Consider the following 27,221-nt stretch of genomic DNA (forward strand, 5'->3'; position numbering starts at 1 on the left):
ATAAAACGGAGCTCGTAAAGTTCATCCCGAAACGCACGCGAGCGGTCTTATCTCCCTTTCTCCGTTTATCGCGTATGTTATGAATGCGGCACACCGCGCGTCGAAAACGTTCGATCGAGAAAATCTTGAGAGTGCAACGTTAAAATTTCATACCACGGGAAAAGGACGATGTTTCTTCGATTTCGCTAGTGAATTAACGAAGTTACTTTAAGTATTCGTGCGTAAAATTGACGAACGTATATGTAGAGAGATTGATTGTTATTGTAAAACAGTAGCGTTTCTCTTTATGTGAAAGGTGAAAGACCGCTTCTCGAGATATTAAAGACATGTCGAGCTTTGCGCCGTGGTTGTATCTTTATTCTACAGCAATATCGCTATATTTATTTTTCTTCAAACGGGAAAAAACAGTCCAGTACAAGCGCTATAGTTCGCCCAACCTCGATGTGAGCGGGAAAAAGCGGACTCGACGGCGGCGGTTTTATGCCGACTGAATTCAAATTGCCCCTTTAATGCTGCGGCATATCGGTGCCCCGCGGGATTATCCGAATATTTGCTTTAATCTCCAGGCGCAACCGGGAGTTTCTCGGAGAAGCCATCTCGACGCGAATAAACAAGTCTGTTCTAGATTGAGATCGCTATTTTCTATCTCGATCTATGCTTTTTATGCTATTTTTTGCGCAATACTTGTAGGAAGATAAAATTTTAGCGCGTAATATAATATTGTAATGACGATAATAACAAATTACTCATGTATACATATAATTTATTATTAATCATGTTTAAAATTAATTTAATATTATATTACATTAATACTGTTATATATTAAATTAATTTAATATTGCATTATATTTAGGAACGAAACTATTATTTTTTACTAATTTGTCAGTAGTTACTATAATTTGCGATTACGTTTTACTTCCATTTTTGTTTGTATCAAATAATATTATTTTTTTTACAATCGTTAAATGTATAATATCCTTAGAGACATGGTTTTAAACTAATTATTATTAATAAAAATTATTCTATCGCAGAAATAAAGACAAGCACATATGTCAGCGAATGTTTAGTATCGAACAAATTTGATATTCGTGAAATACAACGAAGAATGTAGTATCAGAAATAGAAAACGTTGGCGGGATCTGTTGATGATTTTCCGCACATATACTAACTGACCCTAATTTTTTGTTTGCTACTAGGTAAACAAAACGGCTCCGTGTCTGCGATGGAAAACAACACTGCGGCTCTACCGTACTCGCAAGAATCTCGCCACGCGTCTTCTCTTGCTCTGCACGGCACCGGGACACCGCGAGCAGTTTCTCAAGAGGATGTCTCACGGTGAGTCTCTCTCTCTCTCGTCTTTTACTATTTTTTGTGAGACCCCACGCGAGTTGACCGCTTTTGGTCAGCATCTAGAAGTCCTTTTACGAAAATTGCGGCGCAGCATATCCGCCACCGTTCCTCTCTCGCAACCATAAAACAGGGCTCGTTCGCCAGTCACGTCCGATACTTTCGGGATGCACCGAGCTCGCCCTCTCTCGTTCGTTTTATACGCTGTTTTCTCGATAATAACGAGAGTCTGTAAATTCAAAAACGTAAATGCGCCGAAGAAATAGACCATTTGTCTTGTGTTTCCGTCGGCTATTTATCGAACTGGCCCGTTGATCATTCGTGCAAAACGTGGTACTAATTTCAAAAGCAAACCGAGTGAAACGGATAAACTGTATCGGACGAATGTTTCCGAGAGGTCGACGAGCAACATGAATCGGTGGAGGGTAAAGAGCTTGCGGTAGGACCGGTGCGCACGAGAGCTAATTGCCGATAGATTAAGGGCTTATCGAATTGGCCGGACTATGCCATGAAGGTGGGATTGGTCCGGACACATTATGTACCTCTGCTGGAGGCTTACTCACGCCAGTTCGGCTGCTCCTATTGACCTGTCCCTTCGTGGTTAACCCCTCTCGAATACTACTGCGCGCACGAGGCTCCAACATTGCCATGTACCCGGGACTGTCCGGGTTAAGGTCGTCACTGAACATCGCACGAGCGGAATAGAGGATTAGACGAAGCGGGAACGAACTTACTTAGATCGTTATCAAATTATCTCTCTTTCAGAAATCTTGCGTTGCATTCTGATGAATCATTTCCTCACACATATCTTAAATTCTTTACGCTTGTGTTTATCCAGTTTTATCTTTTTATATCGCCTTGTTTTATTTTAGTGTATTTTTACGATATTTTTTTTAACATAATTAAAGAGGATTTATTCACCTAATTTTAATATGATAGCAAAATGGCAAAAGTTGATAAAGTTTAATTTTACCATAAAATCTATTTTTAGAAGAACAATTTTTTTAAGTAATATATAAAATTATTTTCTTCTGTAAACATATATCTATGCAATAGTTTTTAAGTAATTAGCAGTAATTAAAGATCTTTTCATAAATCAGATTTTAATAGATTAGCAAATACTAGACTACAAACTATATCTTGTAATAAATTTTAAATAAACTTTGTTTTCACATATTTTGAATTTAGGGCTTAATTATGAAGATATATAACGCGTTAAAGATAGGTAAGCTGTGAAAAATAATGAAAAGTCAAAGTTGCATCAAGAATTCTTTTTTAAAAGTTTTTACGATGATGGAGGAACATTCTGTAGAGAAGTTACATCTACACAACGTTTTATTTTTACGTGAAAAATTACTTGCACATTTTTTTCTTATTTTCGCGATTGATTCGATATATCCCTTAATTTTGTTGAAGAGAATGTAATATATTGAATTATCCGCCTGAATCTTGAAAACGTCGCATTTATTTTGGAATATTACATAGCAACGAGGAGATTTTGTTTCTATGACGCACACAATAAATCCAATTTAATCTACCCTAATCTTCTATTTGCTCAAAGGATCTCATTGATGAGAGTGAGATCTATGAGACATAGAAAATTTAACTTCGATTGAGAGAAAGAGACTTTAAAGTAGCGTGCGAGGAACTAATTGTAATCTTGATTACTATTCCTACCGGACTACTGGAAGTTATTCCACAGTTAAACATTACCATGAATGGAATATTTCATTAAGCCGACCAGCCGCCGCGCCGCGAAAATTTCGCGCACCTGTGCGCCGCCGACTCGGTATCCATTTATACAGTTTTCCGAGCTGCATATAGACTCTGCCACTCGCGTTATTTTCTGAATACGAATCTCATTCAGCGAATCTCATTTCTTCTCTGCTTTTCATTTACTAATTAATGATTATGTGATAACGCCTATGCACAATAATTATTGAAAAAGCACCCGCTGTTTGTCACGTTTATTTAACGTCAAATTTAACAAGCTTGAAAAGGCAATGTTAAAATAACAAAGTATAAATATATAAAAATGGAATGTATACATTATATATATATATTTTTTTTTATTTATATATATTCACACCGAAGAGGGGAAAATATCACGAAAGAAACAAAGCTCGCTCGTACTCGGCGGACTGTAATTTTTATCTCGTTTGATTGGAACAATTCCGGGCGTTGATTGGCGAACTCGTCTTTGTTTTCCGCGGCTTCGTATGACGTGTACGCGTTGCGGTTCGAAAAGTTCTCCGCGAGTAAATTTCTTGCTCGCTTTTTCATTCGCATAGTTCGTCAAACACGTCTCGTCGATACTACCGCGCCGAGTGCGCCGAATGCGCCGCAAAATGCAGATGCATTTTTGTTGCGCAGTGCTCCGTATCGCGACGGATGCTCGCGACACGTCCGCAAATGTGCGTTTTTAATTACTCGAGCGTGTCCGAGGATGCCGCATTCAGTTGCCTATAGTTACATAGGTCGTAAATACATCATAAAAGCTTCAACGTAATTTATTGATGCCCAAGTGCCGTATTTATTTGTGCCATATATTTCTGAAATTAATCACAAGTCCACGCAATTTATTCCACATTTTTTGTAATACTCGCTCAAGGATTCGTTTAATCTTTTGAATTTTTCATTAATCACGACTTTCTCAATGCAAATGATATTATAATTAGTGTAATACCATTCCCTGGCGGTATATAATCTGCCGCATCATGTATATGCACGCGAGCGGATACATTCGGGTGTGGATGTAGCGCCACGCGCGCAGCTGCATCTCCGAAATACGGGCCAAGGTCACAGCTGGCCCGGGTCACGAACGAGCTACCGGATCCGACCAATCTCGCTTACGTGATGCAGCATCCTCTCTGCATCGATCCGAATGCGTCCCACTGCATCTTCGCCAAATACTGCCGAATTCTCATCGTTACGATACTTCTTGTATCAGCAAGAAATTTATTACGAAATTTAACATGTTTGAACAACCGAGGATTAGGCTATTCTAAATGACAAAAAATCAATTTGAGGGGAACCGAAAGAAACATTCGCTAAGTTCTTCAATTCGAACAAATAACTGACGATTTGTTTATCGCGATGCCATAACGTTATAACGTCTTAATTATCATGAATAAGCTCGCATAACTTTTTGAGTCTGCTAAAGTTCCTGAGTTTCAAAGAGAGAAAGACTCCGTCGCTACTCTTGAGAATTATCATACCATTTTTATTTTGTGACGCCTCCTGAGTACGCGACGTGTTATGACTTATCACGAGCGCTTTGCTCGGTAGCTTTTGATGGTCAACATAGAACTCCTTCATCCGGTTCATTGTGTCGCGCCCTCGTATGTGACGGCGCAAATTTAATTTCTTCTGTGGCTCTTGTCCCGTCGGACATCCTGGCCGGAGATGTCCGGTCCAGGGCTAGGAAACTCGTCGTCCTCCCGTGAACAATAGTGCTCTAGGTGCGAGAAGGATGTCACGAAAAATTTGTTCAACAATTTCGTATTCAACCGGAAATACCGACTGTACGAATGCAAAAACTTCACGAATTAGGCGTGTTCTTTTAATACAGGAATAAATTATTATTATTATTATTGCAAGTAAATATTAACGCGCATTAAACATTCAGAGAAGATTTTTTCATACTTTATTTTTATATAAATTTATACTTTTTGAGTTTTTTTATATTTTGGCTAATATATAACTTTAGATATTATAATTTTATTAGAAGCAGTATATAGAGCAATTTTTGCTGTCAATTTTACCATTTCAAGTTAGTTTTAGTGCTTCAAGATATCTATTTCTTTATCTCTATTCAAATTATATATTCTTCACTTTTCTATATTTTTCGTCTCTTCATTTCTATGTACTTTTATAGTCTTTATAGTATTTTGCGAAATTCGCAATACTATTCTATTCTATTTTATTCTGCTTTTTTTTATATATATTATAAAACGAGAATCTGCTTTCTGAAGATTTTTTTATTTGTTTTGTGAATAAATATTATTTTATCGTAAAATTATAACGTTGCCGCGCGAACTTGTGGAACAATGCGATGCGGATAATCCTCTCTTAACTTATTTATGGACATTTTAACGTTTCAATGCATGGGCTCTCCGCAAATTTTGCACTTCGGCAATGCGTGACGATGCTTATCGGAAGCCGGAAGCATGTGAACTAAAGCGCGGATAAAGAACGCTCTTGTGCTGAACAATTTCCAGGGATGCGGCAGCTTTTGCATTGAAGAATAATGGATTCCCTGGTACGAGATGATCCCATATTATTTGGCGGGGTGGCTACACTAGCCGGGAATTTTCCATGAACTTCCCGGGGAAGTCCCTCGAATTTCCTTTCCTTTTTACCTGTTCTTTTCTTTCTCACAGACATGACACCGAGAATTGTTGCATTGTTCGCAGAACTTCCTGGATTTTTGCGAATTTTCTTGTCACACTTTTTATGCGCAGTTACCTGCGCATGTTTCCGAAAACGGTGAATATTTCCTACTTCTAATTTGCGAAACTCGACGACAGTTAAAAGGAGTTATTGTGTCTCTTTTTTCCTACATTATTCTGTGTTTCAATTCGTGGGTCGTTTAATCAGAAGTCGATAATAAATTGATTTTCGTAATTCCTTTTTTTGACATTTAACTATGTTAAATGTCAAAAAATTTTAGTGTAAAAGGACAAACTGTGCATATATTACTATTTATTTTTTTTAACTATTTTTTTATAATTCTGACATTATTTTGGCATTACATTGCTAAAATACGTTTAGTGCAATGATGAAAATGATTCTTTGTAGTAAAATTGATGCGACAATAAAATTGGCGCTTTTCGATAGTTAGTTGAACAATAGGTTAAAATTTATTTAATCCTTCTTTGTGGTAAACTGTTTCCATTGTAAAATAAATCTGTTACCATAGCACGCACAATGCCATGGTATGAGCCTTTGAACCGTGCCATCTGCAGCGAAATATGCGCTTGCTACCGCATAACGGGTGCATTTACACAGTTTGTTTAATTTACAGTCCACGACCCAATTCCGGACTGTTCTGTATAATGTATCGTTTGTTGCGGCACGATCTCTGGAGAGTCGTTGTCTAGGAAACGTGGCATTGCGAGGCACGTTTAAATTGTAGAAATTTAAACGATAAACATTTCTTGGAATTAAACGATTTAGCCAAGAAAGAAATGTCTTTTCGTTCAGTTTATCGCGTTACGGAAATAAAGCAGCGTATATTTCCAATTATTTTCTGTTTTCAGTTCTCCATATAAAGCGCTCGCATGAACAAATACACAAAAATAGAAGTAATGTGTCGATCAAAAGCAGAAGTTAGCTCTGTGAATAAAACACAATATAGTCATGTATTCCAAGAGTTACAAGTGATGAATATTTTCAATCGTATTTCACGCATATGTATTATAATTAATTATTGTATTATATAATTAATCAGTACATCGTATTATAACTAATTAGTTTGATAACTATTTCTTTATGGAAGTTCTACATGGAGGTTATTAGTTAAAAGATACGTTGGATTATATTGGAAATTATAATTTTCGAGCATTAAAACATATCTTCTGTTAGAGTTAAAATACGAAAAAGTGAAAAATAGGGAGAGAATTACAGATATTAGATTGTTGGGATCGCAGCCTATTAATCTTGTGTCAGTGGCAGTTCGCAATCGCGAAAAGAAAGTGACATCGATGTCAAGAGACTTATAGTGGTGATCGAACGAAGAATGCGGTCTGTCGTTATTTTTCGCGTGTTTCGCTGAAATGGTCGTTTTCCGTGGTCTGGTTATCGGCGGTCGACGGTTAACGAGCTGGCGGCCGGAGTGCCTGTGCAGAAATGACTTGTAACTGCGTAACTGGCGAACGTCTGTACGGACTCGTTGGGTTCACAGACCAATAAGTCTTCCGGTGGCGGCGGTGGCAGCGTGCGATGTGATAACGCTGGCTCAGCCGTCCCAACGTCGTCGCGACGCCGCCAGACGCCGTCGTCGAGAGAAAGGAGGGAATTTCTCGGTTGCGCTCGACTGTGATGCTGCATGGCGTCGTTTAGTGGCGTTCGTTTTCGCGAGCCGCACAAGATCTCGCATATCACCGATATCAACGCCGAGTCAGCGCGTTATTGGTCCCTCCTCTTTCCTTTACGCTGTCGAGTAAGATAAAAATTTCACTTAACACATGGTACAGATTTCACCTGCTACCTGTGGAAGGGAAAGAGGATTTCGAGAAACGAAGGGATGATGAAGCATAGACAATAGCATTTTTTATTTAATTTTTGATTGTCTAAATTATTTTTGAGCGACGTTCTACATATAAAAATAAATCAATATAAATAATGAAGGATAAATAATAAATTTATCATTTAAAAATGCAAAGTTGTAATGATTGATACACAAGCATAGCGTAAAGTTAGCAAAATATATTTTTTAAAGTGGTATACTCACGTGAAAAAGCTTTTATGATGTAACTTATATATGACATGCGTAAAGCTTCTTACTAGCAGTCAGAGCTGGCGGGTTATCATTGGCGTTGAGTATCCCGGATATTTCATTAACCAGCTGGAAGTTATGTCGGAAACGTGAAAATGGAAAAGCGACGCGTTTCTCCTAGCTACAGGAACGATATCGACGAGACGGGAGGTCAAACAACATTTCGCGAGAAAATTCTTTTTGCAGATTCTTCCACGGCGAAAGCTGCGGGATTGAAAAATTTCCAGTTCAAATTCGCGCTGTCGTGCGAAAATTTTCTGCCTTAATTTTAACGTGATGCGTAAGACACTCTTCGCGGAAGTTGCGCGAACGGATTCGACGTCCGTCGCCTGCAGCAAAGTCGCTCGTAAAACTCGATATCAAGCGAAGATAGAGCGGAGATAAGGACGGGCAGGGTTCAGAAGTAAAATGAAACGTGTCATCGCGCGGCTAAAAACCAGGCAAAATGGATTCCGGAAACCAATTAAACTTGCACGAACCCGAAAGCTGTTCCGCAACCCTTCTTCGACACTCGCCGCTTCCGTCCCTCCCTTTGCTATCGCCGAAATTCCCTGATGGAGCAACAGGAAACTCCAATTTATTTTGCGTTTATCTTGGAAATTTCATTTAAAAGAGAGCCTTACCACGAATCATTTTCCTTACACGATGTACGTAATAACTTTTTTTTTACATTAAAAACTACCAATATCTGACATAATTGAATTTTTTATTTTTTATTTAAACAATATATATGTATAATAAAATTTAAGAATACTTTTAGTTTAGTAGTATTTGTTTTGTAGTATTTTATATAACATAGTCTGTCGAATGCAAAATAAATTGTTTTTATAAATCAATATCCTTAAAAATGTATATGTAAAATTGTATTTCCAATAAAAAGATTATAGGAACATACAACATTGCGACATTTAAAGCGCACTAGAAGGTCGAGGGATCAATGATTATACATACAAACTAACTCATTAAAGTAAATTATTATTTGAATTATAGATATATTAATTCGAGAATGCTAATGAGAGAGGAATGGTTATTATCAATTTGTATGATTCGGTATATAAAACTAGAGGATTACAAGATTAATACGCAGAAACAAATAAATAAGCACAATGCAATATTGATAAATCGGTCATAATTAACAATCATGCAATATGATGGCAATTATATATGTGGAGTATATTGTTATTCAAATCTCTCTCCAAATTTTAGATTTCCAATTTGTTATTTATTATAGTCCTCTACTTTCATATAGCTCTCTCAAATTTCTCCGCGTTATCCAAGCTTCGCGAAAACAAAAATTAGTTCATTTATCTTTCCGTACCGCATATAACGTCTTCCCGCATCATTCAGCTAGAACTGGTATTCTGTCATATCGTTTCGACATGTTCTTTTTGCGCCTCTTCTCTGGTTGGATGAGAGACCCGTCAGTTTCGCGGAAAGCTCGTAATTAAATCTTCCGACGAGGCGTACGACTAATCCGGAAGTCCACTATCCTTTTTCCAGGAACACGTACGCGCGCGTGCACACATAGTAGACGCGGGCGCAGTACGTTGCGCCCACACACGCCGCAAAAGCTTCGAGAGAAAACAAGTGGTCGGCGTTATTAATGGCTGTCCTTTCGTCGCGAAGTGTGGACATTGCGAATTAATCAAAAGCGTCTCGCTGTCGTGCCCCGAAATTGGAGCGAGATAATCTGGCCTTTGCTCTTTGAGGTCCCTTTAAAAAACGTGATTAATGGTTTTAAGGTCAAATCGTTACGACATCCGAATCATTTTTTATATTGACCGCTCGATCCACTGATCTTACCTCGAAGACATATGAAATGAACTCATACTCGACTTCCCTTCCGTAATTTAAGGTCAGGGTGAAGATTTTACTCGTTTTTTCGTCCACGTGGATGCTTTCAATCTTATCTCCTTTTTACTGCTATCATTACACGGTTACCATTAAGTAAACTTTTCACTGATATTTTTTGGAATGTGAACGGAGCTGTTTAATCCAAAAGTTAAATAAAATAAATATGATAAATTAACTTCTCACGCTCACTATCGAATCTGAGAAATATTTTTCTAAATATTTTAGGAGACTTCTTTATATATCCAAAAAATGGTGAAAATAATTTTCGTCGAAAAGCCGAATTACGTTCTCGCTTTAATGCACGATCTGTGAATTTCGATCCGTAGAATAACATATAAGAATTCGAGGATGATCATGAATATCATTTATTACCATTTAATATTTGCGAGATGAGAGTTTTGCCGCGAAGAAATTTCATTTCACATGTTAAAGATCTTTGTAACTATTCGTAGGGAGTAGGGATGAATCTTTCGTTTTTATCATCTAATTCCAAATTGATAAGGCACGGTAAGATTATTCTGTTATCACGTAGACTGGTCGAAAATATTTCTTTTCAGTTGTATCTTACGTTCCATTTAAATGCCGTCCTACCGTTCACGCGCTTTTCATCGCAATCAGCGTTTACCGCGTCTAAAGTGCGCGCTGTCACGCAAAGTCCCTAATATCCAGTGCTAGCACACATCCTCTCAACACGCGAGAGAAATTACAGCACGTCCAGGCGAGCGCGGAATCGCGTTAGGCGAGTTTGTTACGGTGCTCAAAAGATCCTTTTGAGGACACTGCCGAGAGACCGAAGCCAAGTTGGTGAAATCTGGCGACGGATTCCACCCGAAAGCGCGTGTTAAGCCAACACTTCTCAAGTCGCTCTCTTGGCCGACGAAGCTTGTACGTTCATTAGGCAAGTTTGCAACGTTTTCGGTGTCCGTTGGAAGCGACAGTCGGCGGGCCTATCCTGTTTGCCCCATACGTACTGTGTATGTATCCTTCGCCGGTCTCGAAACTCGCGGGACATAACAGTTGTGGAGATTTGGCGAATGCTCGGTGATCCAGTTACCAGCCGTTGAATAATATCTGTTGTTAGTTGCTGGCGGCGACTCGGTATGTTGGCGAATTAATCGACTCGGTAAACTCTAAGTCCAGATTTGTCAATCTTGCGGGGACTCAGCTTGAACGGGACGTGAGTGTCGCTGAAGTTTACCCGAAGATGATGAATCTCTCAGGCGCATATCGCCGTTGTTGAAAACGAGATTGTTAAGCAGCGATGGACAGTAGATTGATGGACAAATTGAAATCATGGCGATAGTACTAACTTTATACAAAATCTAAAGTTGAGTAAACTAATCGATATGAATGAAATCACTCCCCGTAAGCTTACTATAGTGTATTTTGAGGAATTTGGAAGTAAATTACAGTTTATTTTATAATCAATGATGTTTATATTTTTCCACGTATTACTAATTATTTACCATTTTATCAGCAATTCTTTTAATCTTCTTTTTGTATCAGAAATTGCAATTATGACGAATACACTTATATAATAAATGCATATAAGCGTATAGACCGAGCTACTACTCAATTTCTCTTTGACGGATAGAAATTCTCTGTGGTGGATTTCGCGGTGCAGAATTATCGCGAGACACAATGACAGTATTGCAACGACATATCAATCGCGTGACGTCGCAAATTTACGTAATATGATCGACGAAACGTCATAATTCTCGCGCGCGAGCGTAAATCATTAGCGTGGCGCGGCGGCAACGAAGTTGCGGCGCAGATCGGCAAGACGACAGATCGTTATGTCAGAGCGATCGCATCTCCCGATCCAGGAGGCATCGTATAACGCGCGTTTGCGTTCGTGCGTGCTTACGTGCATTCGCGGGTAACAATGTGGGAAGGACGGTTGCGCAACCACGCCGCCAGTTATGCGATTAATGCGCGCGCTATTGTGCCGAACTGTGTCACCAAAGTGCATACGGAGATCGGGAGCGCTTCTGGGACGCGCGATACCGCGATAAGCGAAGTGTTCTAGTGGTGAACAATAAGCTTCGAAGCGCCGACCATTCTAACAAGCGCTGTCTCTCGTTGCGTTCCTCTCGAACTGTGTGCATCAGCGGCTTTTCAATTAATGTGTTTTATTTACAATTTTCTCAAATTTTGTGATTTTTTTTCTAGATAAGAGTTTCATCAAGCACGGTTTCTCTTTTTGTTTCTCTTATTTTTATTTTAAAATATTTTAGTAATTGAATCTTAAATAAGGTAAATCCTGATGCATGTTTACACCTTTTACTGTCCACATACGATTAACATTTGTAAATAATATATATATATTAGATGCTAGAATATTTCATTAGATATAAGATTACGGATATAAATATTTAAATACAGAAGTCATACTTATCGAACTATCGGAAGAACTATGACGAATAACGATTCCCATCGAGCTTACTAATAACTTACGGATGACTCACTCGTTTACTGATTCACTAACTCCCGCAAATCCGTGTCACCGTTCGTGATGTGTCAGACAAGAAACGACAAACGTAATTTAAATATAATTAAATTAGTGATATACCCGTTTCGCATGATTTTATTAAGTTAAGGCAAGTATATTCAAAAATTGATTTTAAATAGAATTAAAATTTTTAAAATAGTTTAAATTGTCACGATAAAAATTAAATGCTCTTTAATGCAATAGTAATTAAAGACTATCTTAATACTGGATTGATTGAATAACCGATATCCGATAGTATCATAATTTGATGATAGAACGAATAGTCATTAACGAAGACCGACATTCCGAATATCCGCTAATGACTCATTCGATGAAATCACGTATTCTCAGCGTGAATGGCATAAATTTTCACATTCCAACGATGCTAAAGGAAATTCCAGTCAAATAACGAGAAATCGAGTTGTGGTACAATATAGAAATAAGATAGAAACGATGAGATGAAAAATATTTTCAGTACAATATTATAATAAACGAAAATAAGACTATTAGATTTTTTTTATTGAAACAAATTAACTATTGTGTGTACCTAATCTAAATATTTTATTGAGATAATAAAATGAGATAATTATAAAAATAATATAATTAAGCACATAATATATCTATACATATATGTATAATTAATATAATTAAGCAGATAATATATAACGAAGTTATTATATTTGTTATTATAGTGCGATTTAGTATGAAATTTACTCGCCTGGTGCAACTGACATTTTTTTCGATCATCGATAAATTATTTTATGATCCTCGGGTAAGTGCGATAAATTTTTGCACGAAGGTGTCAATCCGAAAATGCCGTGTTGCATATCCCAACCGTCGTTTTATCACATTTTTACGAAACATGTTTGCGATTTATGGAAAATGATAAGCACTCGCGAATTCTTGCCAAATATTGATTTTTCTATTTTTTTTTTTAAAAAGAAGTTAGTTTTTTATACTTGTATTGTAATGCATCTGAAAGGAAATAGAAGGAAAGAAAAGAAAGATTCAAGATCAGTTTTAAAACAAATATACCGTTATAATGAAGAAAACAATCATATAACTTATAAAATACATTGTACTCAAGTTTCCAAATATAAATATAATTATTTGAAGTTATTCCACATTAGAATGTACAGCTACTACTATTTCTTCGTCAGAGATTCTTTTTTGCGAAAAATAACTGATAATTAATAGATAATATATACTGATACTTTTTTAAACTTGAATAATTTCTGTAGACTTTGCATTATCCCGACTAGAAATTAAGGTAGGATCCAAGTGAGGATCATATAAGGTTTGCCTGATTTAGTTGTCGGGATCTGATATTATTGCTTTATCAGGATCCAAATAAGCACGTTTCCCTATAAATAGACACAACATTGAAGAAATAAAAATGATCTTGATATTTCATAGATAAAATCTTTCTAGTAATTTATATTGTTTATTATTTTATATTGTTCTATTAAATTGAGAGAGAGAGAGAGAGAAAGAGAAAATGTATTTTTTTTATTTATATGTAATAGCCATCAAACTTAAGCGTATATAAGTGTTATTCTTTGATTTTTAAGGTCACTTTTCTTAAAAGTATGACGCTTCATGCGAAAATTTGAATTTTGATTTTATTTTTTTATATTATATCTTCTTTTCGGCAATAAGATCTATTTTAAGACTTCCTGTATATACATAAGTAACAATATTGCAGCCGTAGAGGGAAATCAAGCAGGTACGTGCTTTCGTTAGGCGTTTCTCGGGAGACGTGTTGGAATGCCATATTATACGTGCTTTACTGTTTGCACTTCGCGTTAGAAATCGCGTCTCACTGTCGTCGTCCTCGTCGTCGCTGTCATTTGCGGTTACCGACATCCTGTCGCTATCGATGTACGTATGCATACACATATGTAAGGCCGGTACAGTGGCCGACAGTACACCAGAGTATCGCGATATACCGTTACGCTATAACGGAGACGGAGTAGAAAGTCCTCAATCCCGTGTGGCCGTCGCGCTAGATCGATCCTCTTCTAATTGCGAGACCGTCGTTAACCCTCGCAATTTTCTCCCGATCCTGCAAAAGTAAAAATACAATAAAATCCGTGCGAGAAATCGACAGACGGACAAAACTGATCTCGAGCCGTTCTCGATGAATCTAAGCCTCGTTTAAGCCTCGTCTAGCCTCTATCTAGATTGATTATTATTATTAGTGATCCTCTCTCATCCTCCCCCCTTTTCCCCTTTCTCTCTCTCTCACTCACTCACTCACTCACTCACTCACTCACTCCCTCCCTCCCTCACTACCTCATTTACGTAATAGAAGTTTATTATTTTTATTCTAATATATTATTACCATCATAGATATTTCTTTAGCACAATTTGATTGCTATTATTTCTCTAACATAATAAACATTTCAATCTATAAATATATAAATCATAATTAAAGTAATACCTCTTTTAATTATTTACTGTTGTTTTTGGAGACATTTTGGATTCCTAACGAATTCTTTTATTCTTTAATGGACGCAGTATTTCGGGAAGTAAGGAATTTGAGTTTGAATTTTATGACGAAAGAGATACACTATACCTGCCTCTCGACACGTCATCAAAATTTTTGACGATACCGTTTAACGATATACCGTTCCTTCTTCTTCTTATCAAACTGTATTCTCACTGTACAATCTCGGCGTTATCGAAGCGTATTCGGCCGGAAATGCAATAACCGGTCGCGGGATCACGGGAAAGGGAGCTATCGATGAAGAGGAACGTCGTACCTCCCGCGCGCGTTGCATTCGTAATCGAGCAGCTCGTCCTTCTCTTCTCTCTACTTCGGTTACGCTATCGTGTCAGAATCATGAGTCAGAAAACGGCGGCGTGGCCGGCGCGGTGGAAGGGAAGGGTCCTCTCCTTCAACCTCGAGACCACCTCGACACTTTTCACGATACGTTCTTACGCCGTGCATCTATACGCGACCGACACGTGTTTATCGTGTGTCTTCTGTGCATAGTCAGGAGATCTGTCGTGCAACGTGCGAGCGCATAAAAGACAAGTGAGGAGTGACCCGATTAGCTAGCGCTCTGTGCAGCTGGCGCGAAGTGAGTTATTATGATAACGATCGTAGACCTCGCTCGCGAGAGTCGCGAGTGAAGCATACGCGATAAGGATATATGTATATCCTGAGTGTAACGTGTTGCGGTAACTAGCGAGTGAGAGATAACCACCACCGCGTCGCCGCGTCGTCGCGACATATACGCGTGACAAAGTATGAGAAGATGATTATGTCACGTGTTCGTAGCTTAACGTACAGGATTGAAAGAAGGTCCTGCAAAAGGCGCTCTCTCTCGATCGCGTTATCAGTGCTAACGTATGACGAAACGACGCGTACAATGCAGTGTCACGAGATACGTCAATAACGAGTGCGATCGATCAGCTGGCAAACGATCGTTATTCCTCGCTTCGTGTGCAGCGTCACGAATTCAAAGTGAGTGCATTCGGCGATGCGATCGTCTGCGCGAGCCTTCTTCGGTTATAATATCGGAGTAAATTAGTCATCGATTAATATTTATAAGTACATACATGCAAGCGCACGCCCGACGTACCTAATTTATATTTCACGACCGACTATTAATCCCATTGTTTGTGACACGTAATTTGGAGTTCCGTTACAAGTTCTGGAATAATTCAGGAGGGAAGAGATATCCATGGGGAGAGAGAGAGATTCGTCGCGCAGCTTTCCGCCGTCGATGGCGAGCGCGAGGCAACTATTTGCCTTGGCAGTGTCGTTCCGCATCGACAGTTTTCACGACCCCGCTGCGCTCGCCTCTTTCGTGCCTTCCGCGCCCATTCCGCTCGTCCGATCGCAGTATATTTTCCAGCAACCGGTATCCGCGCCGACCGTGCGTGTTGCATTGTGAATGCACGCGAACGCGCACTCCGTCGCGCGATACAATCGGCGCGGCGGCGGGATCGAGAGATGCAGCGACGCATATCTGCTTGCCTGCCTGCCTGCCTGCCTCTGCCTGCCTGTTCTCCCTGTGCACGACACCACCAATACTAAAAATAAACTTCATCGACAATAATGTGATTTATTCCGATTTCGGGTGAGCGAGCCATGGCGTGCTGCGGTTCGAAACCGCAGGCGATTTACTTATTTATGACTTTAAAATACAGGAACCTTATTGAAAACCTATTTTTAGGACACTTTCTGTATATTTTTTTATTCTTTATATATTTATTTTATATAACATAATATCTGCAAAATATTTTGGAACAATTTTAATAAATAATTTGTCCACTTAATATAAAATATTATGTTAAAATTTTCATTTAGCTGATCAGCTTAAATCGTATTAACATAAAATTTTTAACATGATATTTTATATTAAGTTCTTAGACAAATTATTTATTATAATTCTTTTAAAATATTTTTTTATTATAGACACAGAGTAGTTGAAAATAATATTATAATATTTATAGTACCAGGGCGGGTTTGTCATACCTCGCCTTAATAACACCGGGTTGATTCTTAATTCATGACATTGATGCCGTCTTCTTTGAATATCTACTCTTTCTAGAACAGAGAAAGGCATTTTTATTAATATTTATAATGTGCCATCGAAAATAATGTCTTAAGATAAGATAAGTGTTTATAAATAACATTTAACAGTAGAAATGAAAGAAGAAGGATGTGAGCAGTGCCGTGGTTGACAATGCGAGTTATGGGTTAATTAGCCCGCAGAAAATAACTTATCCCACTGTCAATCGGACGTGCCGCATTCCGTTTATCGATCGTGATGGTTAATGATGATTTGTTGACTCGCTCTCTGCAAATAATTCCGTATTCACTGCGAGTATGCAGTAGCTAGCAGAGAAAAATGCACGCAATTAACATGGAGTCAAGAGTCAATTATACGACTCAAAATGGCCTTGCGAGGTATGTGTTACGTCACAGATTCACATCTCGTTAGTAAGATCACAGCGTTCCATGGCCGTTTCCTTCGGATGTTTGCGTATAGGTATGTCAGTTATCACATATTATAAAATCATAAAATATCGTGACGCAAAACCAATTGATTTGAAATTGCGTATTTTGTAAATCTAGCTCATTCCGTGTAAATTTCACAAAGCGATCATAGGGTACGTCGTATTTTTCAGTGGCACAAATAATTCAGCGATAAATTAGTTTAAAATATTTTAGGAATATAATAATGTCATGCCTGTCAAAATCTGTCATAATGACAGCAGGAACTGCCCGTAACATGTAGAGCCTCCCCATTATGATTTTCTCTCTCTCTCTCGTGTTATGCAAATGACAAGCCAAAAGAATTTATGAAACTAGAACACAGCAATGCATGCGCCATTTGTTTTCACAGTAAATTTAAATAATATTTAAAAAATAATTATATTATAGATAAATATAAAGACATTACATATTTTTATAATAATATAATCAAAATTTTTCGTCGCGCATTATGTAATACTTAAAGTAAATACTATGCTTTTGATTTTTTAATGAGTTTTTAATATAAATTTTGTGTATTGTCAATAATATATTATTTTCTCTACTTTCAACTCGTTTTCTTGAGATTCTCTATTTTCAACTCGCTTTTCGATATATACTATTTTAAATTCGTTTCTTGTCCGAGACTTCTTATATTTAATACACTTTCTTAGAATGCTCTATTTTCAATTTTCTTTTAGGAGCACCATATTCCCATCTCGTTTCTCGAAGAATCTTTCTATAATTATTATAACTTTAGTAAAATTCCATTTTTTAAGATTTAATAATGTTTTATTTATTTAGTCTAATATTATTTTATCTAATGAACGATTACGTTACAATTTTTATATATAATATTATAACTATTTTATAAATATTTATTTTTCAATATGTATCATTCCGAGAGAGGAATACGTTATGATTGTCTTCATTTGAGGTTAAGGAATAAAATAACACAATATTACTTGCGCTATTAACTACTCGACATTCAAGCTGTCAAATTATATCATCTCCGCGATGACATTTCCTCGTGATACGAAGTAAGCATGACGTATAACAAGAACATCACGGAGCAATAATGATATTTGATTCAACTTTACATGTAGTATTTAAGAGCGAATTTATTATTTCACGATATTTGCATATTTCACGAAGTTTGCGATGCGCGCGTTTCACACACGGCAGTTGTATTTTCACGGATAAACGAAAATCTCGCTTTTTTTTTTAAGTGTCACCAGAGACCTTGTCTGTTTTGGTGTAAAACGCATAAATTTCTCATTTCGGCCGGTCGTAAAAAACAGTAGAGCTGGGACAGTTTGGACAGTTTATTGTGCTTCGGCGACCGACTATCAAAGAAAAAAATCAGTGATAACTCGTGAAAAAAGCGGCACTCTCGTGCTCATGACATATATATACTCGATATCGGGATTCACTTTTTTGGGCGCACTGCCAACTGTTTTTATCGTCTTTGTATTTTGATTTACGATATCTGGATACATTTTCTCTCTCTCTTGAGCTTATATAAAAAATTCACAACTAGCTCTTTTTAAAATTACAAAGCTAACAACAATAGTATTTTGTAGATAATTACAAATAATATTTAAAGTAGAGTTAATAATTCTAACAAAATTTGGTTTTGTATCCAAAAATTCTTTGGTGCTACGAAATTTTAGATAGACGAATCTTATTCGAATTTAACAGTATGGCAAAGAATCAATAAAGCGACGCAAAGAGATAATAAATGGCGGCAAAAAGCGAGTGATGTCGGCGAATAAATTATAATATCGGTATACATTATCAAATAGGCGACTTGCCATCTCGTACAGCACCGTATTGAAAAGCGTTTGCGGAAGTCGATATCACATGCGGGTGTTATCGGCGAGAAGCGAAAATAGCTGTTTTCCCAAAGGTACATATATACGTGTATCCGCGGTAGAGAACGGTTTCTTTTCTGCTGCCTTTGTGTGTGCTGCCAAACGATCTCCGCGGACGCAGCTGCGGCTCGTTTCGCCCGCGGGTCGCGATATTTTGCGTCCAATGGTGACCCGACCACGAGGTGAAAACCTCGACCAATCTGGAAAGCTAGAAAAACACGCCGGTGATGCGAAAATTGCACCACGGCCGAAGCTCTTATCTTCCCCGCTGCAACGTTAACGCCATAATTCCACCGTATCGCTAATTGGATGGCTTTTATACGCCATGTGCATGCATGTGCACGTGAACCGCCATGTTCGTGTTTTTTGCCACGAATCCTTGGACGATCAATCTCGAGTCAGATTTTCCTTGGACTCTATTTATAATTTGTTTTAATACCCAAAGTTTAAAAAATTTACATATAGTGTATTTTCACAGCGAATGTATAAAAAATATTTCAACATTTATCTTTGTCTTTACTAAGAAAACAACTCTTTATTGTATGTATAAGCAAAAAATAGAGAAGCAATTAAGAAACGAGATGAAAACTTTTGTACAAAAAAATAAGTTCATTAAAAACAAATAAAACAATATAACGCTACTATATATACTCAACTTGAGAAACATTTTAAAAATATATGTATAAAGTATTTCTTACAAAATATGTTTAAAATATTTCTGTTATAAAAATAGAAAATTTTGCACTGAATAAAAGAGAATCCACAACACAACTCCATACTTCACACACATTCAGACTTCAGCATTAGATTGATCGTGCAGGTTACATGTGCTTCACATCCTTCGCGTAATGTCTTTCGCATTGAAACATGCGGCGTGAAATAAATTCCACAGGGGTATTATTTCGTCATTTTCCGATGTACTTTTCTCGCGGAGAAGTGATATGCTTTGCGCGCCATCCGGCGGTAATCGCCCTTCGATACGATCCAACTGCTGTTTTCTCGACCCAGAAAGGCAGCGACTCTGTTCATTCCGCTTTCCGTCGGTTCCTTCCTTCCTTCCTTCTTCCCTTTCGAGAAACGCTCGGTCCAGTCCCGAGATTTACGTATTTTTCGTCCTTGACCTTCACCTACCGCGCGCTTGCTCCGAGCACGGGCAAAAAGTTCGTATCCGCAGCCAAGGATGCTGCAGCGACGGCGGCAGCAGCGGCTGCACTTGCAAACTGGGTCACTAAAATCGCTCCTTCCCACGCGCGTACACTCCCCGCGATTACGTCATAAATATCTTTACGCATTGTCAATTTAACCTTTCGACAGTTATGCATTTTCCTCGTATATCGTCACTTCTCGCGCATATCCTCATGCTGTTGCGTTCAATAGTTTCTGGCATAATTAGGTATTTTATTTTTTAAATTACTTTAAAATCAAAAAGCAAAAAATAATGTTTGTATACTTTGAAATGCAAAAAATTATGGTTTTGGTAAATATATTTGTATTAAAATCACTATAAAAATTTACATAGAAGATGTTCTGAAACATAGCCACGTCTCTGAAAACTATCGAGGATGCGCTTGACTACATTTTCCGACTTTTGCGGCAATTTTCACTAACCGTATAAAGGCGCACAAGATAATTTAGTTAAAAGAGTTCTTTCGCTTTTAATTTTTTTTTTTTTTAAGATAGTCTGTAGCCTGGAGAACTAGCATTGTAGCCTATAAAATAACAAGTCAATAGGAATTTATTGAACAAAAGTAAAACAAAACAGGGAATGTAAGCGAGTGCAAATTTAATGTTATACAAATTTTTTTACACGCGATTGAAATACCATTGGATCGACAAATATCTGTGGCATCATAGTTTGATCACTCTGCGCGTTTATTTAAACGTAAGAACGTATTTGCAAACGAAGTCTGTGAGCTCTTCTTGTCGAAACTGTAAATAATCAATTTCAAACAAATGAATAGCAGAAGAGTTAACTGTAGGTCTGGAAAATCGGAAAAAGTCAGAATTAAAAAATAGTCAGAGAGAAAGTCATGAAAACTAAAAAAAAAGACCAGGACATGGAAAAGCCTCAAAAGTGAGTTTCATCGATTTTGAATGGGGTTTTTACGGTTTGTAAAATATTTGTAAATACGCAACAATTTTAATTATCTATCCGGGTGGCTCGGGTTCAAAAATTTCGGCTATTATTATTATTTTTTTTTTTTTTTGCAAAGCTTATAAGTATACAAAATTTTTAATTTTTAATTCCTCGAAAACCACTGCGTATTTACGAATAATATTTTACTCAGGAGAAAATTACCTACAAATCGTAAAGATTCTATTTTATTTCGCGGCTTTTCCTTGCTAAGATGTTAAATTATCATATTATAAATTTCAAATTTTTAACAACACACACTTTACTTCTTTAAAAACTAGTAAAATTATTAACTGTGTTTAAACCATTAAACAAAATTTTTTAAATTATTTAAGGAAGCACTGTAAATATTCTATATGATTTTTTCATCGATGAGCGATTTGCAAAAAGCCATTATAACAGATATTGAAGTTAAGAGAAAATAACTATATACACCAAGTCTTTTGTTTTTAAAAATTCTTTAAAAATATGATGAAAATTATATTTTATATTTTCCTGCTTATTTTTTTACATTTTTTAAAATAAATAAAAAGTTTTAATATTTTTCCCTGTTTTTATTTAGCGTTTCTTTTTATCGGGGAATTTTTTCCGAAAGTGACCGGGAAAACCAGGAAAATTGACGGAATATTTTTTTCTGTTTTTGTAGCAACCCTGAAATAGTCTTCTGTCGAATTTGTGCTGACCTACGACTCTTGACAGCCATTGTTTTTTCATTAGAATGTATTGTACCTCACAATTCACAAAATTTATTTTAATATTGTCTAATCATATTGGTCTATCTAATTATATATGACTCATAAATTATAATTATTTAAAATATGACGCGGCTCATAATATTTTGCATTAAAGATCAGTATCTTCAACGCATAGATAAATGTTCGAACTTTACCGACGTAACGACATCGGGTCGCCGCGCCGTTTTCCCCGCAATCGATCGATTTCCCGCGATGAATATTTCGACGCTTTATCTCTCATATTGTTTTGCGTTTTACGGAATGGCTTGGATGGTGATGTTTGCGGTGAGGATGGGCCGGCGTTGTTTGTCAGCGGGAAATTGGACGACGCGAAGATTGCCCCCTGTGGTTTATAGTTACACATACTGTCATAATAATGCTCTATTTCGCGGCGAAGCTTTTACGTATAGTATCGAAGTTAAACGCAAACACAGAAGAAAAGTCGCGGGACCAGAAACCGCTCGGGTAACTTTAGTTTCTCTGGATTTCGTTGACATGTACATCACACATATCTCGTTAAAGAAATATGATCGTTAAAATGGAATATCACAATTACACATTTAAAAAAATTTCTTTTAATTATGTACATATTTTGTTTCGTCTTCTGAAAATTATTCGCATGTCGCATTTAAAAATTGCGACATTTTATTTCTAACGATCCAAAACAGTAAGGACGTCTCTTGGCATTTTTATCTCAAGCTGATCGCAGTTTTGGTTGACATCAAACGCATCCGCACAACGCGAATATAATCTCATCGTTCCCGAAGAGCCGACGTCGTAACGCAACGGCCTGCGTATTTTATGAGGAATTTGCCGTTGTTCTCGAGAATGCCTGAGAACGGTTGACTTGAGAGACCACCTCTCGTGAATTCCATCAGCTAGACAATGTGTGTACACTGAATAATGCCTCGGACAATTTCCCCGACATCGAGACGAGCGGCCTTGTTGTGCGGAGCAGTGCAAACCCGAAACCAGATCCGACTTACTTCTGCCGTTTACGCGGATCACTCGCGTGCGCGGATGTTTGTTCGCGGCAATCGCACGGTTGATCGAAGCACAGTTGGCGTCTCGGCAAAATTACATATTTGCTCCGAAATCCCCACCTCCTCCTTCCGCCGAAGAGGCACACGGAATCACCATTCCGGTCTTTGTTCTCAGCGAGCAAATAGGTCAAATAAATACGAGGACACCCAGTATAATCCCACTAACGACGTCCCAATGTTATTCTGGTCTCTGTGTATATGGAATCCAGAAAGGAAAGTCCGCAAATGCAAATTTCGGTTATCTTTTCTTGCACAAACGCGCTCAGTTAGTCATGTTGAAAAGAATACTGTATTCTAGTACTAATACGAGTAAAACATTACGATTACAAGCATAATAAAGATGTACGGTATTTCATAAATCGCGAGTGTTCCTCGGGAAGCATTTTTCATTGGAACAAGTTCTGATACTATATAATAACGTGCGAGTTTTTGTATTTACATTGACAAAACAATTTCAATTTGAAATTCAAATATTTTTGTAATTGTTTGTTACATGTTATGGATTCTAAAATTAAATAAAAAGCGAAAACAGACTTGATAATATTATGTTCGATACTTGATGTTCAGAGAATATATAAATGTTCTATGATTACACAGTAATCGGAAAATACACACGAAGAATTGTGAATATGATTGTAAAAGAATGAAGTATCGCCGTTCCTCGTTATTTCGTGGAAGCCACGCGGAAATCATGTGAGCACGTTTTTTACGAGGAATTCGTAACGAGTACGTTGTCGTAATTGGACATTCAAGAGGTTCGTACTTTTATTAAACCGCGCTCGACCGAGCCAATCATTGCTTTGATGCAATTCAATTTGCTATTGAAGTGCCGATTTCGAAATTGAGCGCCGATAAATATAGTCGGACGTTTTATCCGATACAAATTTTCCGCGTAATCTTTTATACTTGAATCAATAATCTTGCAATAAAATAAATACGGAGCATAATGTGGATGTTTATTGATTTGAGAGGAATGAAAGGCCTACGTGAAAGAGAAGGATTAAAAAACATAATCAGATTATTATATAATCACATCGTTCTCATAAAATATAAATATTCCCCAAAAAACTCTGAAATTTGTGATGCAAGCATCAATCTCTTATAATTATGCGAGTGTAAATGCGCCAAGAAAATGTATTCTTTTGCATGCGAATGCAACAGGCAGTCGCGATGGAAGTTCATGAAGGACGTAATTAACATGTTTTCTTTTATTTTTTGAGCGACGATTTCAGCAATTCACAGATTTTTTTGTCATTAGCATTTAATGATAGAGAGAACAGTGACAAAGCGAAGGAAAACAGATTCATTTTCTTATTCAGATGTCTATATAATTTCTGAGTAAATACAAGCTTACTCAAACTTACAGACGAGTCTTTTATTCGATATGAAAAAAAGAAAACAGATCAAAAAACCTTTCGTCTTTTGCCTTCTTTCTTTCAAAGAACTTTTTATTGTCCGACTCGATCCCAGACTAAAGTCGGTACTCGGTGTGTTTCTAATTAAAACAGTTATAAAGGCGAGGCTCTTGTACGAGCGTTCAGAGTCGACAGCGGGAAATGCAAACAAAAGATAATTGGGTGCAGCGTGGGAAAATTTAATTATAATCGACTGGCACTCGTGAATATCGCATCGAGGAATCCAGGCACATCCATCGAATCTCGAACAGAATTTGAAAGACGAATGCTTAATAATCAGATCTGCTACTTGCTTTGTGAAACTGGTATAAATGTTGTTGAGAGTTATTGTTAGAAAGATTTATGGAGTGTTATCCACTCAATTTTTTTCTCTATGGTTGTCCGTTCACTTTTATTTTACATTCATTTGATATCTCCATTCCATGGAAACTACTTATTATTCGAGATGAATTTGATCACGTATTGGGATTTAATTAGAAATGCAACATTTATATTAATGATGAAATTATGGGAAGTTAAGCGACAGAGTTAACTATATGAAAAAAAGTAGAAAAGCGAAGTATAATGGCCGTCTTCATTCTTTTAAACTTCGTTAAGTTCTTTCGTTCGTCGAATTAATTCTTTGGTCAAATCGTTGGTTTGTTTAAGAAATTACACCGCATTTATATGCTTCTACTTTCCTTTTGCCAGCGACTTGCGGGATCTGTAAGTAATTAGTCGTCCCTTTATAGGTGAGCTAATTACTTGCAGAGCACGCGGTAGCCTCATAGCTCGTTTCATCCCAAAGCTGTTTGTTTCTCGCCGAAACTTTCCAGATTGAATCTTAAATTGGATTGAGAAATTGGAGGAAGAGCCATCATCTTTTTGCCATTCGTCGACGTCAACGTCGGTTTTCTAGCTTCTAATCAAAGTTAACCGATGTGCTCTTACTCTTCCCACGCAGATCGCAATTTAATTTTACGGACTACTATGTACGGTAAACTTTTAAAACGGAACGGTATATTTGAAATATAATAGTTTTCTAATGACAATGGAAATGTTAAAAAAAAACGCTTCTAACTGTTGCAGAAGAATTGCGATGGAAATTGTTATTCATAAAAACTATATAATCGTGAAATGTGATATACCTATATATGTAAAAGATTCAGGTTGCATTTCGATATTTACTATCCGCAACTTTCAGTACTGAAAATCTATGGGATATGTGACGTAAAATATAGAAAAATAATAGATTTTTAGTACTGACAATGAATATCGGAATGCAGCCTCAATTTAATACAGACAGTATCTTTTTCTATGGTAACAAAATTTTATATTGTGTCAAAATAATCAAGCATTATAATCTAAAATATTTATTATTATTGAATTTTACTATTGTTTCATTTAACAGCCCTTGTATATTCATTACTTGTTACAAAACTCTGAAATGAAAAAAATGTCTGACATTATTTAAAAAAAAAAAAAAAAAACATTTTATTTCAATCATTGAAATAAGTCAATTTAATGCGCATGCATTTTTGTGTCTTCACATCCACGGTAGCCGGATTATTGCGACTAAACTGATGGTTAGCGATTCGCGATCGCGCTTACGCTGGAATAAATATCAGATACATCGAGATCGATTACATCGGCATGGGACATGACGAAACGAAACGCGTGTACCGCGCACGTTCATGATGTTCGCCACGTACAGTTCAAAATCGGCGACGCCGCCCACTCGCTCGCGGTACTTGTAACGAACAGAATTGCGAGCCTAATTTGCATACCAACGACTCTGCGCCCGGAGACGAAATGAATAAAATTATTATTAATTTACCGCGACGTGACGCGAATCCGTAGCCGCGCGCGCGTACCCCCGATATTAATCGTTCCTCATCGCGTGCGAGAAAAAAAAGGAAACGTATTTAATTCCGCCGTGTAACCGTCGAACCGGCGCGGGATAAACGAAAACGCGCGGGATCCAACGAGCGGCCCGTATCGAATGTTACATGCGCCCAAAAAGAAAATTAAAAAACGAGCGTTCTGTGTAATCGCTTTTTCCGATAGCCTTTGATGTGGCTCGCTCGTGCGCGACTGGCGATCGCGTTTGCCTTTACCGATATTCCCCGACTGTTTTAATTCCATGAAACCCGGCGAATGTCGCCGAACCGAAACGTTCATTATCCCAACCCGCGTGACGCGTTCTGCTTTGTATTGTGTCCCGCTAGTTTAAACCGTGTTGTTCTTTTCGTAAAAATGACGGGAAGATGGGAAATACGGGAGTTTAACAAAACAGTCCCAGGTGAAATGTGGTCTTGCATAAATAAACGTAAAATTGAAATCGTTATTGTAATCAGGATCGTTAAAAATTGATATCTCGACTGAATTAAACTCCTCTTTCTCGAAAATTAAACGGAAACAATTTCATCGAAGCAATCTCATTTTTGCAAGACAATTAACAATAAATAAAGCCCATGAGATCAATAATAACGTAAAAACAAGAATAATACATTGTAATTTTTTTTATTAATTATGATGTGTATTTGTTTGTTTCAGGTAAGTGTTCGCAAGTGATTTAAATCGCAATTGTAAAACTCTTGGTAAGTCATTTTTACGCTGTTTTTCTGTCCTTCTTGCCCTATTATTTACAACAATCTGAATATATCTCGTCGAATGTCAAGTGAGTTTCGCGCCAGGATTATAGAAATATAACAACTATATACTAAAATAATGCGTCCTTGGCATTGCTCGGCTATATGCTTGTCCGGCGGAAACTGTCGGCTCTCGAAGGTGAAATATTTGCCGGGGCCACCGGACGACACGTGAAAATGCATTCTTGATTACCGCGTGAAAGTTCTCGC

The 27,221-nt window shown here is 37.3% G+C and overlaps 1 protein-coding gene and 1 long non-coding RNA gene across 14 annotated transcripts in view; one reads left to right on the forward strand and one right to left on the reverse strand.

The window, feature by feature from the left end:
- Positions 1 to 27,221, forward strand: part of LOC112464784 (disks large homolog 4) — a 252,670-nt gene that overhangs the window by 187,153 nt on the left and 38,296 nt on the right. For all 13 annotated transcript variants that reach the window (XM_025031972.1, XM_025031974.1, XM_025031980.1 and 10 more), the window contains one exon: positions 1,197 to 1,335. In XM_025031972.1, coding sequence (XP_024887740.1) covers positions 1,197 to 1,335 — 139 coding nt within the window. The remainder of the gene's footprint in view (positions 1 to 1,196; positions 1,336 to 27,221) is intronic.
- Positions 12,851 to 16,276, reverse strand: LOC112464785. Its single transcript, XR_003041952.1, has 3 exons — positions 15,782 to 16,276; positions 14,770 to 15,020; positions 12,851 to 14,256 (listed from the first exon to the last, which is right to left on the reverse strand). It is a non-coding gene; the product is annotated as an uncharacterized LOC112464785 (long non-coding RNA).

Source organism: Temnothorax curvispinosus, unplaced genomic scaffold (assembly GCF_003070985.1).
Source record: "Temnothorax curvispinosus isolate PA1 unplaced genomic scaffold, ASM307098v1 QBEX01014574.1, whole genome shotgun sequence".
Classification (NCBI taxonomy): Eukaryota; Metazoa; Arthropoda; class Insecta; order Hymenoptera; family Formicidae; genus Temnothorax; species Temnothorax curvispinosus.